This window comes from Lates calcarifer, linkage group LG12, assembly GCF_001640805.2.
Source record: "Lates calcarifer isolate ASB-BC8 linkage group LG12, TLL_Latcal_v3, whole genome shotgun sequence".
NCBI lineage: Eukaryota > Metazoa > Chordata > Actinopteri > Centropomidae > Lates > Lates calcarifer.
Genome location: NC_066844.1, coordinates 4662771 through 4678246, shown reverse-complemented (window position 1 = coordinate 4678246; position 15476 = coordinate 4662771). Strand labels below are relative to the sequence as shown.

Sequence of the window (15476 nt, the reverse complement as noted above, 5' to 3'; positions counted from 1 at the left end):
ATCAATAATCCTAACCCTGTAATCAGTGTCTTTTGTTGTTGTTTATACTGCATTTTTGCCCCTGAATATTTTTGCAACCGTGTAAGTTGTATTTTCTTTACACTTTATACTGTTTATATTTTGTGCGTATATTGCTCAGATTCTGATGTTTTGCGTGTCTGTTTTATGACAGTCTTACCCCGCTGTGGATGAACTTCTCTCCCAGCAGGCTGCTCATCACGTTGGAGCTGAAGTCAACGATGTTCTGGATCTGCCTGAAGGCCTGCTCTGCTGTCTGGAGGACAAACAGACAGGAAACACAGGCAGGTAAACACACAGGTTACAGCCTGTTCTGACACTTGAGAGATTTTTCCACAGTTTGAGCTCACAAACACGGCAGCTGAGAGAAGAAGCTGCCCTCAGCCATCCTACACAAAGACCATTACAAAGTCATCTCAGTGTCTGTCCTCACTAAAACAAAAAAACAACAACATGTGATTGTGGGTAACAGGCCTCACAGAGCTGATCATCATCTGACTCCAGACCTAAACCCTCAACCATAGCCTCACCATAGCCTCTGATCAACAGGTCTACTGGTTATGACAAGATGTTTCCCTGGTTGGATAAACAGTCAGAGCTCTGTGAACAGGATGAAGAATATAGACGTTGTCTTACAACACAATGAGCTAACTACTCGCTACATTCATGAAAAATAGGGAAGAAAAAAAACAGCCACAATAGGACGACTATGCTGGAGAGAATAACCTGCATCTTTGTTGTTTTAGCTTTTAGTTACCAGTAAATGCTGAAAGATAAAACCTCACAAGATTCGATAAGGGCTTCAAAAAGCTTCAGATTAGAGAAGTTAGATTCAACACTGGTTTTGAACTCAATAAAACACAATCAAACTCCATCTCTACTGCTCCACTGCCAGTTTAAAAAATCAGCACTGAGCTGAGTGTCTGGACTGGACATTAATGTAGACCTATATATTTTTGTCCACACTGGCATCCTGTAGAAACAGCTGACCAGTGAGGAGGTGGTTCTTTATTTCGTATGTTTTGAAGAAAAAAAACACTGCTGCTTTTGCTCCCTGTTACCATGGCAACAGCACTCAGATTCCAGTTTATTAGGTACACCTTGTTAATACAACAGTCCTGTGATAAATCCTCCCTTCACAAAGGTTGTTAAGCTTTTGTTAAAGCTGTTCTGAAGAGGTGATTCCACTGTGTGCTCTACCCTCATTGATATAAATACAGTGTGAAGCAAAGTAATAGAAACACCTATCAGTAAAATGTAATAGAGTTCAGCAGCACCACAAACTGCAGCCTCTAAATGATCATATAAACTGAATCAACACTAAAAACTGAACATAATAACTTTCATAAAGGAGGATTTAATGCAGGACTGTTAGAAACTATTAGAAAGCATTGGCAAGATGTTCCTAATAAAAAGGCAACTGAGTGTATCTTCATGAGAAGAATCCAGGTGTTACATCCAAAGTTAGCAGATAAATACTGCTTCATAAACTCCCATACATTAGAAGAGCGTGGGTTACAGATGAATTATGAATATAGACCTATTTTCCTGCTGTTTCTACAAATAAGACACAAAAACAAACCCATAACTGCATCAGAAAACATTCCTAATTCAGATTTAGCTGCTGCCTACTGCTAAAAGTCCTGTCAATCAAACTGATAACAGCTGATGAGCAAGACAGTACATTTGAATTCTGGGGGATGGGCGAGGCCACACTGTAGTTTACATTTGGATCAGCAACTGTGCCTTGAAGCTTATAATCTGACCAGGATGTAAGATCAACTGCTGCTGCACTGACAATAAATTGAGCGCTGAGTAAATGGAGTCTTGTGCTGCTACACCGAGCCATTACATTCAGCCCAGAATTTCAACTTCATCTGCCGTTCATGTCTCTGTTTTCTCTTCTCAGTCATGGATCGACGAGCCCAACACACATCACCAGGATGACTGACAGTTCTTATTTTCACTCCGAGATCAACATGAACATCACATGGGCCTGTTGACAGCTGGGTTACAGACTGTAAAAACAGTTTAACACAACCACCTGTGCATGCATACAGATGCAGCATGGGAGCGCCCTGTGCAGCCGTGTGACTGTTTGATTTGGTGAAGTTGGAGACTTCACAATCTGTACCGGCAGCACTTCCCAAACATAGGCTCTTCTTGAGCGACCCGTCCAGGTACTAAAGTAAACGTGACATTTAGAACACCTTATTTTACTCTTTTAAAACTAACAATAGTCTGCCTTGCAGGCGTTTGGGGGATATCTGTAAATTGTAGCTACAGCTACACCCCTCTAAACTGCACAAGTCTCTACCTGCACAACAGTCACACACTGCACCACCCACCACCACAAGTCAGTTCTCAACCTGTGGGAAACACTGATGGGTGTTGTTTGATGATTTGACAGAGGCACAGTTATCACTTGTTATGTTGTGTATGTCGTCAGCTCTGCGGCCTGTGGTAGTCAGCAGTCAGGGGTTCACTGCAGCTGAGAATTCAAATGTAAAGGTTTGTCTTTAATGGCTTGCTCAGCTTCATTTGTGTTATTCTCATTTGTTTTTAAATCTAGTGCTTACTCAGCTGTAACAGAGACAAACATGTTTTAGCCTGAATTTCTGCACAACAAAAACATAAGACTTCGTGTTTAACGGTCATGGCGTGGGGACATAAACTCTGAACCCAGATCAATTCTGCCCATTGACATTTCAGATTAAGTTGTTTTCAAACAAGATGGCTGCTTCCCTGAAGATAAGTAGAAGGTACAGAAAAGGAGCTGCAGATGGCTGGAAGATGAGGTTGGTGTTTGTGGCTGAAGTTCAGTTGACATGTTGATAATGTTAGCTTCAAACACACATTGACTCATATTTACCTGTGGAGGGTTTTCAGAGTCCTCGGCCGGATACTTGAGCAGACGTAGAACCCTGGAAAACTGCAAGAATAGAGGAGAAGCTCAGTTAAGCCTCATTAAAAAAAAAAAAAAAAACACACGGCAGACCTGGACTCACACCGTAACACCTGAGCAGGGTCCAGCAGAGCCTTCAGGTAAGTTGAAAATACGGACACAGTTTTCCCACAGTGCATCAGGAACAATAAATCCATTCTGCAAAGTCTGGGTCGAGCCAGGGAAAACCTGACTGGAAACATTGTTGGTCGCCTGACGTGTGTCTGTTTGTCAAAAAAGTGGTTACAACACACAACAATGGCTGCTTCTGTTAGCAGTGGGGTGGAAAGAACATCCATATACCTGAGAATATGTTGACAGAGCAGACATCAGGGAGATTTGATCTGTGAGTGTTTTGGTGCCAACGTGACACCAGGTTTCTCAGAAAAATCAGGTTACACGGAAAACCAGAAAACCAACAGATTACCATAAAAATTCACATTTATATTCAGCAGGTCAGTAATCAGACCTATAACCTTGATTTTAAACCATGTCTGTTTTATTTTAAGTGTACTGGTGATACATTTTTGACAGATGCTGCGGTCAGAGGCTGATTTAACGAATACTTTTAAAGGGCAACGTCATTAAATTACTTTGAGAACAGAAGGGATCTAGTTAGCGAAAGGGGAATAAAGAAACCAGGTCTCTCTAATCCCCTGCTCTAATTACAGAAACTGGGTTTCTAGTTTACATGAAGTTTAAGACATTTCATCACAGCAGAAATTAACCAGTAACCAGGTTACTGAAAGTGAGGTAAATCACTGCATGATTCAGGGACATGCACATCAATGACATAGACTAATGTTTGTCAGTATGTAACATCATTATTAACAAACCCTAAATCTATGGTTCACTCTCTCCCCTTCCACAGATGTGATTGTGTAAGAGACTGTGAGGGTGTCTTCCTGTCTCTATTACTTCAAGTGATCTGGTGACACATTATCTGACAGATGCTGCAGTGCAGCTGATGCAAGTGTTACAGATAATTTCTCCAAGCCCAACGTGATGCTTGTTTCATCAGAACCAACAATCCCAAACTCTGCTCGGAGACATTCAATTCACTGACATGTACGACAAAGAAAAGCAAGTGTCGCATTTAAAATGCTGCGTTTTGCTCGAAAAATAAGTGAAATTATCAACCAGTTATAGAAATAATTGGCAATTAACGCTCTTACAATGGAGTAATCACCCAGCCCAAGGAATAAAATGTTATCATTACACCGTTATCATTAAACCAAAATACCAAGGCAGCCCGGCAGTTCCTGTGCTTGGTTACAACACTGCTGGTGTGATGCCATGCCCTCTTTACTCCCCCATTGCTCAACAACAACATGGTCAGACTGGTCCCGTGGGTGAGACTTTCCCACAGCCGGGCAGAATGTGAGTGTAGGGTACGCACGTCAGTGAGCGCACCACCCTGACCGGGTCAGATCGGTCCAGCGTCTGCCAGCACAAATTAACCTGCATGGAAGTGAACTCGAACTAAACCAGACTGGAAGCCCAGTACGGCGTTTCTCTCGCCTGGATGGGAAAGCTGCTAACGGCCGACCTAGCCCACCACTAGCCCGTTAGAAACTTGGATTTTGGCTAAACAGCACAGAGTCAGTCCATGACTCTGACTGGGCGTAAATCTATATATAATTTTAAATAATTTAAGTGTTTTAAAAAGCGATGTTGGTCGCGTCTGACGATATTTATCATTGGTAGGACTGATCTGAACTCTTAGCTGCTGGGTAGCTACCCGGCTAAAGTAGCAAACACAGGCTAACGGTAATGACGGTAAATAAAACCCGTGGCAGTTGTCATTTCAGACTGAAGACAAAAATGTAAAATGTTTCCAACAAAGTTTTCATCGGTAGCATCATCGATCTGAAGCTTTTTGGCGTTAGAAACGCGTGAAGCCGCGGACCGCGGGTGTCCTCCTGAATCTGGATTAGCTTCGGTGTTAGCCTAGCCGACTCACCTGTACATGAGAGACCACCAGGCTCTTGTTTCCCTCTCCGTGATACTTCCAGTCGTTTTCGTCCATTTTGTCCAGCTCCATTACGCCAGCGACGACAAACCGAGCTCCGTTAACGACCAGACAGTAGCACACAACTGCACGGCAGCATACAAGTACTCCGACTGGTTCCACTAGAAATAATTCTGAAACCTTACAGTTCCGAGTACCGCTGTTGGCCGGCCCCGGATACCATCCTGCCTACCAAAATACTACTTCCGTTTATGACTTCAAAATAAAAGTTCCATTAGGCGGACGATAATACTAATACTGAGGGCAAAAAGTTGTAATATCTTTTTATTTAAGTACCATATTGCATGTTTTGGTTTGTTTTGGTTGTCAAAAGCATAATTTGTTTATTGTTTTATTTATTTCTATGTGTACACAAGGTGAAAATTGATCAACATATTGTTAAAAGAAAGCCATACTACCATAGGATTTGGTAATTTTATATGAAAAAGTCATAATATGAGAGCAAAATCAGTTTTGAGGAAAATGTTATCATGACAAAATGCTGTAATCTTACAAAATACTTAATTATGAGAATAAAGTCACAGTTTTATGAGAAAGAAACTCATTACAAGAAGACATTTGTACTTTTATAGCTAGATACACAGATTTCTCTACTTTTTGTTAAGTTAAAAAATCCAAAATAAGTTTTTTGTTTTAATGCCTTAATTTGAAAAGCTTTTCCGGTATTATTCTGGTTAACACTGTCTACTTTGATTGGCTCCCTGATTGACAGGTTGGTGAACCGCTCCCCGTTACGGCTATCCCCTGATGCCCCGCCCACTCCGCTGTGACTGGTAGGAGCAGAAGTCAGACAGGTGGGACCGAGGGGGTGGAAAAAAACTTCCATATATGTTTGTCAACGTGACGCGAGAGGATCCAGGAGTGGAAATGTACTTTAGATCATGTGATTCATGACTAATACTTGCATGTATGTGAGAAAAAGCCGAGAATCCCTCAGCAGCAAATGAAAAGTATAATTTATTGCCGTGATTTGATTAAACCTTGTAATTACCTGTGAGCAATGGTGGACAGTAAGTGCACTCGTCTGCTTACTTAAGCATTTCCATTTTATGTTACTTTACACTTAAACTCCACCATAATTCAGAGGGAAATATTCTGCTTTTTTCTCCACTTCATCTATTAAAAACGGCTTTGGTCCCTAGTTACTTCACAAATTAAGATTTTACACACAAAACATATGATAAGATCAGAAAATATGATATGAAACAGTTTGTAAAATAGTCAATATTTCCTGTATTTTCAACTTCAACAGCATCAACAAAATCTTTTTTCTGAATTATTATTATTATTACTTTTCTATTCCTATTCTGATAGTGCAGTATTGTTACCTTTACTTAAGTAAAAGCAGCAAGTTCTCCCTTATTGGAACTTCACATACATAAGTATTGTTTCAGTCCCTGTGGAACAACAGGTACAAATTCAAAGTTACTGTTTATAAGAAAATGGACAGTAAAAATCATCAGTATTGTCTAAGATTCTTAAAATTCCTAAGTTTGAAAATGTTCCAGTTTTAAGTTAATGATACAAGACTTAGAACACCAGACTTTGCTACAGGTTTAAGATCACAAGCAGCTTACTGACAGATACGAGAGATTTATTTTTTTTTAAAGTTTGTCAATAAAGTTTGAACAGAATATTACCCAAGTCAGCTGAGGAGAAAAATAAGCTTCACAAAAATGAGGCAGCCACTCCACACCTATTTTCAAAATGTGAATTTGTGATATTTTGTATAATTTCGAACAAAAAAGGTTGAATTTAGATTCAAACACTTTGTGGTTCAGTGTGAATTATTGCAGGTGTTTTGGGTTTCTGTAGCTCCACTTTAATGATGTAATGTTGCACCAACCGTTGGTCATGCACCTTAAATAAGTCCAAGTTTAGAAGTTAGTAAATTTCAACCAAGACTTGACAATTAAAATGATCTTTTTGTATCTCACAATGTTGATTTTAAACATATTTCTACATATTCTATTTTTCAGATCTACCTCTGCCTCAGAAATCCATCATCTGTCAGGATCGACAGACGAGTTCAGGCCTGAAAACAAAGTGACACAGCAGCTCCTTATTTATAAATCAGAATGTTTTAATACGTATAAAAACAATGAGAAAGAACACACACACACACACGCACGCACACACACACAACACAATCAGGACACAGGCGATCTATACATGACAAATCCTACAGAGACAGAGGACATGTGATATCTACTGTGACGACTCGGATGCTTCACACTCTCTTTGTCAGCTCCTGTGTGTGACCCAGGCTGAGGGGAGTTTTCCCTGTGATGCTGTGCTCTGGTCAGGAGAGGAAACAAGTCCTGTACAACAGGCTGCTCACACACAGTCTGTACATGACATCTGGATTTGTGTCTCTTTGTTTTGAGCCTATTTATTGCTCTGCCACTGGTGTACACGGCAGTGATCAGTCCATCCCTCCAATGTCGTGCTGTTTGTACGTCTGTGAGACCAGACTCCCTGCAGAAAAACACAAACACTGTCAAGATCATCATGAACAATCTGACACATTATTCTCTTTAGATTAAACTACTGTAAATCCTCAAATACGTAGCAGAAATCAAGTCATGATCAAATCTTAAATAATGACAAACATGAGCAATAACACCAGATAATAGTAAAATATATTAATAATTTGTCATTGGAATGGGGCTTGAGGAAAAATATTACATTAAATCAATGGTTCAACGTTTTGGGAAATAAGTATCAGTCACCTCTGTGCTGGAATGAGGATGTGGTTAGCTTAGCTTAGCATTAAGACTGGGAGACGGGGGAAACAGCCTGGCTCTGTCCAAACTTCAAAAACATATCTGTCAACGCAGCTAAGACTCACAAATAAAGATGTATTTGTTTGTTTAATCTGTACATGAACAGAAATGTAAAAGTGACAGAGCAGCACAGAGGGTAAAGAGGCCAAAACAGAAACCTGTCCCTATAGACTCTGCAATCTTTGTTCTTTTCTTGTTCTTCTCCCTGTCTTCAGATGCATCTTCATTAATAAAATAAGTAGTGACAGACCAGACAAACTAAACATCTCACCTGCAGTGCACTGCTGAGGAAAACCAGCATGCAGTTGATACACATTTTACATTTCTAATAATGTAGCTCTGTTCATAATGGTCTATTAATTCTAAGCTGCACACCTGCAGGGTCATGTAGCTGTTAGGTAACAGAACTTTTATTAGAAGCTCAGAGCAGGATGAGTTCAGACATTAATGCCAACTGCATCGACATACACCGTCACCCCACATCTCTCTGACGCACACAGAAACAGAGGAGACAGGACCTGAGCAGCGCTGCTGCAGACAAACGTTTATGTCACATGGCAAGCCCAAGGAGCGAGGTGGGAGTGGGAGCAGGAGGGGGTCAAAGGCCAAGCAGGAAGTAGATGTAGACTAGCCAACTAGCCTGCAGGGAAAACAAGCTGCACCATCCCACCGTTAGCCACGTCAACACAACACCCGTTTGCCAACCACAGTCCAACTTCACCAAAGTTTGAATGGCAGCAAATTAGTCAGAGTGAGGCTGAGGTTAGCAGAGGTTACACAGTCATAGAGCCACAGTCTGACAGAGATGAAACTATGGAGGTACGAGAGGAGTCACTGAAAATTCAGCCACTGTGAAACTACCTCTTACTGTGAGGACTGACTTCTCCACTCTGTCCCTGTCAGCATAAAAAACTTACCTATAGTTTCATCTCTAACAAAATGGCTGTAATTTCCTACAACAACTGGTCATTGTGTTACTACTATCATGTTACTAAAACAGGAGGGAAGAGTTAATTTGCTGGGGACTGTTCAGATTAATATACATTTGGTGAGTTTCTGTTTACAGATTTTTCACTGCATTTTGTTGCTGAACTATAAACTGATGGTATAATTTTGCTTGATAAAAATACAGCAAATGGTCGATAAATGTTCGATATAATTAATTTCCATGTTTAAACACTGTGCAAACCACCAATCACGTCACAGGAACAGAGGTACGCATTCAACAACTTAGATTTTACATTAGTTTAACTGGATTTTATAATTTTTCTACCTCAGACTTGTGAAATGTTTGTCACATTCTGACTGTAAAGAAAAGTTTAAAACTACAATTAGCCATCTGATTTCTTCAACTTTCACTCTAAGAAAAAAATCTGCCATAAAATTATTTTCGAAAGAAATGATGATTTGATATTTATTGTGATAGTGCACATCCCTAAAATATACTGATAATATTTTAACGCTGTCCAAGGTGAAAAGGGATTTAAAAAGAAGTGGAGTATTTCAGTAGTAGTAGTAGTATTTCCTCATTTAAAAATGAAGGATATGCAGCAACCACACAGTAACCTTTCACCCACAAAGTTACAGTAAAGTTGAAGTAGTTACAGTACTTCAGTAACTGTCCACTTATAACCTCTTGGTGAAACACTGGACACACTCCTTATTCTATGTCCTGATCTCCAGACTGTGGCTTTACAACAAGTTGGGGTCTGTCAGTGAAGCTGTGTGGGTTGGGGGGCGTCGGTGTTGGGTGGAAGCAATACAGGGATAGGGGTAAGGTGGGGTGGGGGGTTGGGGGGGGGTGCTTAGGAGACAGGCTGGGCTGGTGGGGTGTCAGTCAGACTAGCGGGGCAGCAGGACTAGCAGAGCTCCCAGACTCAGCAGCAGCAGCAGCAGCAGGGGCGGATGGCATGCTTACCTGTGGCCAGGCCCCCCTCTGCCCTGCCCTTCATCCCTCCTCCTCCTCCTCCTCCTCCAACTCCCGGGCCAGAGCTGCCCAAGGCTTCCACAGGGAAGGAGGGCCGTTCGCCCCTGTAAGGCTTGGGCCTGAAGGGGAAGTCTTTGTCTTTACCTTTGGAGCCTTTGGGCCGACCTGCTGTCTTCTTCTTGGACTTGCCATCCCCCTTCACACCCAGTAGGGGGTGCACCTCTGAGGGGAGAGAGGACAGACCAAGGGTCAGCTTTGTCAAAATAAACGGAGGCTAATGTTAGCTACACTGGTATTCAATTACCTCTACTCTACCGTTTTTACTGATTTTAATTACTTGGTCTGTTTGTTTGCTGTGGAAAGGTACACTGCAATGAATTCAACAAGACAACAGGTAACCATGGAGCAAGTGTTGCTATTGCATCAACAGGAAACCCTCCCATTTCATCTCTCTCACCATCACTGGGCACCCCCTGCAGTTCGATGGTGGTAGTGCGGGCTTTCTTTTTGGCTGGGCCTCCCTCAGATGAAGGCTGCCGCTGTTTCTTGTCACCGCCAGCCAATGCATCCTCTGGGCCGGAAGCCTGGACCGAGGCGTCCGGCGGGGGACCGAATGGGTTCTCCTCTGGATCCTCAACTTCAGGGGCGATGGGCAGGTACAGCAGGGCCTTATAGTCCTCCAGCTCCTCATCACTACAGGACATAAACACACACAAGAGTCTCAGTAGCTGAACAATTAATTCAGGCTGTAGATTTAAAATAAAATGTTCTGATTAACGGAGTTGTGAGCCTTTGCCATGTAATACCTTCCTAGAGGAAGGGAGTTAAGAAGGCGTGGTTGACTTTCTCACCATCCTGAGGGGAAGGATGGATCTAATTGTCACAATATTTCTGAGCTAGAAGCATGACTGAACTAGTTGTGTCGCTGCCGCTCTTGAAATTCTTTCAAACCGGTGTTACATGGTGAAGAAGAAACCCAAGGAATGTTGAAGTGTTTTGACAATAAGAGTTATGTTTATCATCTCAATTTTGTCAACACTGAACTGCAGAAAGTTTTGCTCCACACATCACCTCATGTCACGAGGACACTCATGAGTGACTGATCATTAGGGATAAAAGACAGAAACAACTGAGCCCTTTTGATTATATAAATTGATTATATAAATCTTTTAAGAGAGGCAACTTCTGTATAAAAAAGCATGGATGACATGGTTGAATTATCAGTCAAAACTGAGCTTGTTCTGTTGTGTCCTTTCTTTTCTGACTTTTTGATGATTGTTTTTCGGTCCACATACTTTCCTCTTAGTTAGGAGATGGAGCTTTCAGAGAGCATACTATTTAAGATGTGACTGAAAGCTTTGGAAAGCTTGTGAGTGTGGAGCTGCTGCTGTGGATTTCATTTTATTACAGCATTTGTAGAATGCACCAGGCTCATTTTCAGCTAAGACAGATGAGACTAAAAGGTTCTGATGATTCAGGATGTGATCAGGCTCATCTTTCTCACCTGCTGCAAAAAGCAACTATGGGGTCAACGGTGGTGACGTCCACCTCTTCATCCTCTGCAGCGTCTGCACCTGCACCGAGAGAGAACCAGTGAAACCATGTGAACCATCCCATGCATTCAGTTGTCTCATGAGGTCGAGTTGAACCGGAAAACTGTCCCACATACAAGCAAACACTCCTTATATCTCTTTTAATTCCTGTAACTCTCAGTTAGCAGCCGTGCTATAAACTAAGAACTTTACTTGGAAGTGTTAGTGTTTTGGTTCCTCTCTTTTCTTGCATTTTGTCTCAATTTAAATCTCAGCTTGGTGTAAAAAAAGAAAAAACACTGTGTGTGCAGGAAGTGTTTCTACATTATAACCCCCAAACTCCACCCTGTGAGTATGTGTGTGTGTGTGTGTGTATGTTACCTGTCTGCTCAGGTTCACTCTTGTCTTCGTCCTCGATGTCAAACTCAGACTCTCGCTCCTCGTACTCCACGTTCTCATCCAGTTCTTTGAAGTCTGGAGCAAAGGCACTCCAGTTTTCCTGAAGACAAACAAAGATTCACATGTTAGTGACACCATAATATCATGTTACATCAACTCACAGCTTCAGTAACAGCATCATAAACATGAAAGAACTGCCAGTGAAATAATCAATCTGTGACGCTGTTCATTCATGGACATCCAGCCTTGTTACTGCCTACTTACCACTTGGTTCTGAGCCCAGATTGACACCACTCCACTGGAGATGGAGGCGATTATCGGACGAACAGGATGCCACTGAACAGAGGTCAAAGGGTAGATGGGTAAATTTTCTGACAGTAATCAACACAGTGTCTCAATATAACTTAAATACATCAACATAAGTGTCTGCTGAGCCAGAATGACATCCTTACAGCAACATCCAGCAGCAGCTCTCCTCTGGTTCCATGCAGGATCTTCACCAGGTTGCCGATGCTCTTCTCCCAGATGTAGAGGGCGTGCTGCCTGGCTGAACCGGCCACGATGTACTCGCCATCCCCAGAGAAACAGCAGCGCTTCCATGGAGTTCTGAACACGGAAAACAAGGATGAAGGGCACAAACAAACAGGTCAGAGGAAGAGACAGAAGCAGTGCTACAAAACCTCAACTTGTCTTCAGCGGGTTTAACACAAACACTAGAAGAACAACACATATCCTCTGCTGTAATGAAACAGCATCCTGTGGTGATGTACCTGTTGACCAGGTCCTGTAATTTCTGCATGGGCTCAGGTTCACCGTCTCGCCCACAGGTGAGTATCTCCCTGCCGTCATACACTCTGATGATCCGGTCTGCTGTGTTTATGAGGAAGCAACTGCACAGGAAACAAAACAAAAGGACAAAGGACAGGCAAAAATTAGAGAGAGAAGAAAAGAAAGCACAAGAAAAAAATCTGCTTAGATACAGAAAGATCTCCTGTTTGCTCTCACCTGCCCTTGCGTGCAAATTCGATGGATTTGATGGCAGTGGTGTTGCTGGTGCCAGTGGTCACTCTGAAGGACGCCACGAGCTCTTGAGTGTTTGTATTCAACACCAAGATCTGCAACACCGGAGCAAGGGAGACACGACGATGAAGAGAAACAGCAAAACACTGGATGTCATTCATGAAACAGGGAAATGGATCAAGGGAAATCTACAAATGTTATTTTCTCTGATCAAAAGTGGCACAGTTCAAGTGAAAAGCGGTGCAGTCCATGTACAGTTTGACAGAGAGGCTGACCTTTCCTTTGGCGTTGCCAGTGTAGATGTACTCGCCCCGTCTGTCGAAGGCTGCCACCACATTCAGGTCTGAGTCGTCGTCCACAGGCAGGACGACATGTTTGGAGTCTGACAGAGTCAGCAGGACTGGGGCTGACTTCATGGGACACACCAGCACCTTGTCCCTAAAACACAGACATGTTTGTATAAAACAGTGTAAAACTGGTTGGATGTCACTGCTGTTCATGGTGAGTCTGATCAAAACCTCCACCTCCATCTAACATGTACAGACAGATGCTGCCCGGTCACTCACATGTCTCTGGGGTGGTACTGCAGTTTCAGGATCGGCGAGGGGAAACGAAATCTCTGATCACAGTCTCCAGTCAGGACGTCCCACTGCGAGACAATGTTGTCTGTGGAGGCACTCACCAGCTTGTGACCATCTCGACTCCAGCTACAAGTACGCAAACACACACACAAATATAATTTGTAATTTATTATTAAAACATTACTTATGGTCTCTGTGGACAGAGCAGGCGAGGCAGGTAAAAGATGGATATGTCTGTTTTCTCACCATAAAGAGCAGACTGGGTGGATGTGTGCACTGATGATTTTGGCGATGCCCCTTGTGAGAAAGTCCCAGATGACAATGCGGCCGTCGTTGCAGCCCACAGCCAGCAGGGTGCCCCAGCGGTTGAAGGTGCAGGTGAGGGCCATGCTGATACAATCCAGAGTGCCATCTGCCTCCTAACAAGACACACACACAACCACAATGAAACTACAGCCACAGTTTGCAGTCCAGGAGTAGCTGTTACACATGACTGTGGCCTAGAATAAAATATCAACCTCTACTGTATATGTGTTGGGATGATTTTCACTCACTAATCAGGACTTTCTATAAGGCTCATGAAGAGCTGGTGGCTTACCTCTGGATAGTTCTGCCCAAACGATTCTAGGAGAGGAATAACAAAGAGACAATGATGAGAGACACTTTCACACAACATTCATGCATGAAGCGTGCACTAAAGTGACAGCTGGCTCATAGACGCAACACAACCTTCCACTTCTTTCATTCTCATAAGCATGGGATTGACACACTGTGTGAAAGAGCAGCATTTTCTGGCCTTGGAAGAAGATCATGCATACTTTATCCTTAGACTCTTTTCAGATTTGGAAAAAGAAAAAAAATAATCACCACAAGGAAGCAGGAAACTATTTAATATTAACGCAGGATATGTATGAGAGAAAACCTTTATATTCTGATGTTTGAGTCATTGATTATTAAGAAAGAATTTCAATTCTATCCAAGATTAAAATTTGACATTTACAAGAGAAAAAAGTTTGTCTAATATTTAAGTTAAAAAAATCACCAACAAGATAAAAACTTGAAAAGTAAAACAGAATCAAAACAAAAACTTTAAACCTAAACAGTTATACAGATGTTTCATCAAATAAAAGAGCACTTATATTAGATCAGTACTCTCAGTATCAGGAGAGCATGAATGAGATGAGATTTCCTCCTCAACAAACTCTAATAAACTCCAAGTTTTTTTACAAGTCTGAAGTTTGCTCCAGATTTGACAGTTAAGGAGAAAAAATTATAAGTTATAATTTCTCAGCTAATTGTTCATTTTCTAATCGTTTCAAATTCTGAAAAGGTTGCGAGAAAAAAAGACTTAAGACTGTTTAAAACCTAGATTCAGGTTGTGAACACAGAAAAAAATGGTGATTTCACTACTTATTTCCATCCAGACGACATCTAGCTCAAAAAACAAAAACCGCACCAGATTAACACTGAGGCTCTAAAGACTTTTAAAAACATTGTTTTCCTCCATGCACACTACATCAGGTCTAACTCAAACCCCCAAAACCACACCACACTTTTTCGTAAAATCATAATAACTGCAATTTCATTTCATTCATAGTAACTGTAGCGTAAATATATAACTGGGTCTTCATTAGTATCGTTACCCCCTGTCATATGGACCAGCTGTGTATTGTTTTATCTTCCGTGGTCTTACTAATATTAAGAGAAAAAAGAAGCAGGAAATTACCGATGAAAAGTATAATAAAGTCCCACATTAAAGAAACATTAACATTATTACAGTACGACAGTAAGAGACAATGTATCGAGGCTAACGTTAGCTAACTGCCACTTTGTCTGCTTCCATTCAAAATCAAATGATGATGTGTATTTTCCAGGCTCGGCCAACGCGTTAGGAGCCCATTTAGAGTAAAAAGATAAACAGAAAATTAACAGTGTGGCTCTAATAATTATTGCGATTTTATTTTAACTCGTATCGGCTGCTATTAACATGCTAGGCTAACATACAATGCTAACCATAACAAGCACATAACGACATATGAACAATGGGAAAAACAAAGAAAGGGTTTTTTCTTAGTTACCGAGCAGTTCTAGATTCATCGCTGAAAGACGAAGAGTCCAAAGTTCCCTAAAAGCTTGATTTTAATTAATATTTCACTAATTTTCACTCGTAGCTGCGACTGCCGGGAGACTGGCGCCGAGCCTCTACTGAGGACCCCAAACAATGTGACGTAGGATAT

General features: G+C 41.7%; 2 protein-coding genes and 1 long non-coding RNA gene across 4 annotated transcripts in view; 1 reads left to right on the top strand and 2 right to left on the bottom strand.

Annotated features, from left to right (window-relative positions):
* Positions 1-5156, bottom strand: part of ippk (inositol 1,3,4,5,6-pentakisphosphate 2-kinase) — a 20357-nt gene extending 15201 nt beyond the window's left edge. Inside the window, exons 1-3 of the mRNA XM_018686409.1 lie at positions 4926-5156; positions 2891-2950; positions 179-274 (exon numbers count right to left, since the gene is read on the bottom strand). Coding sequence (XP_018541925.1) covers positions 179-274; positions 2891-2950; positions 4926-5006 — 237 coding nt within the window. The 5' untranslated portion in view covers positions 5007-5156. The remainder of the gene's footprint in view (positions 1-178; positions 275-2890; positions 2951-4925) is intronic.
* On the top strand, positions 3929-7107 carry LOC127143102 (uncharacterized). Its single transcript, XR_007814300.1, has 3 exons — positions 3929-4342; positions 5707-5788; positions 6974-7107. It is a non-coding gene; the product is annotated as an uncharacterized LOC127143102 (long non-coding RNA).
* rbbp5 (retinoblastoma binding protein 5) lies at positions 7054-15476 on the bottom strand. Of its 2 annotated transcripts, none has more exons than XM_018686428.2 (14): positions 15318-15476; positions 13838-13863; positions 13486-13658; positions 13225-13365; positions 12934-13096; positions 12644-12753; positions 12409-12528; positions 12091-12244; positions 11903-11974; positions 11621-11738; positions 11212-11281; positions 10165-10400; positions 9699-9929; positions 7054-7472 (listed from the first exon to the last, which is right to left on the bottom strand). In XM_018686428.2, the coding sequence occupies exons 1-14, from the start codon at positions 15334-15336 to the stop codon at positions 7420-7422; spliced, it is 1686 nt and encodes a 561-aa protein (XP_018541944.1). In that variant the 5' UTR covers positions 15337-15476; the 3' UTR covers positions 7054-7419. The 2 variants fall into 2 exon arrangements, with proteins under 2 accessions (XP_018541944.1, XP_018541945.1); XM_018686429.2 differs by having other exon boundaries at positions 9852-9929.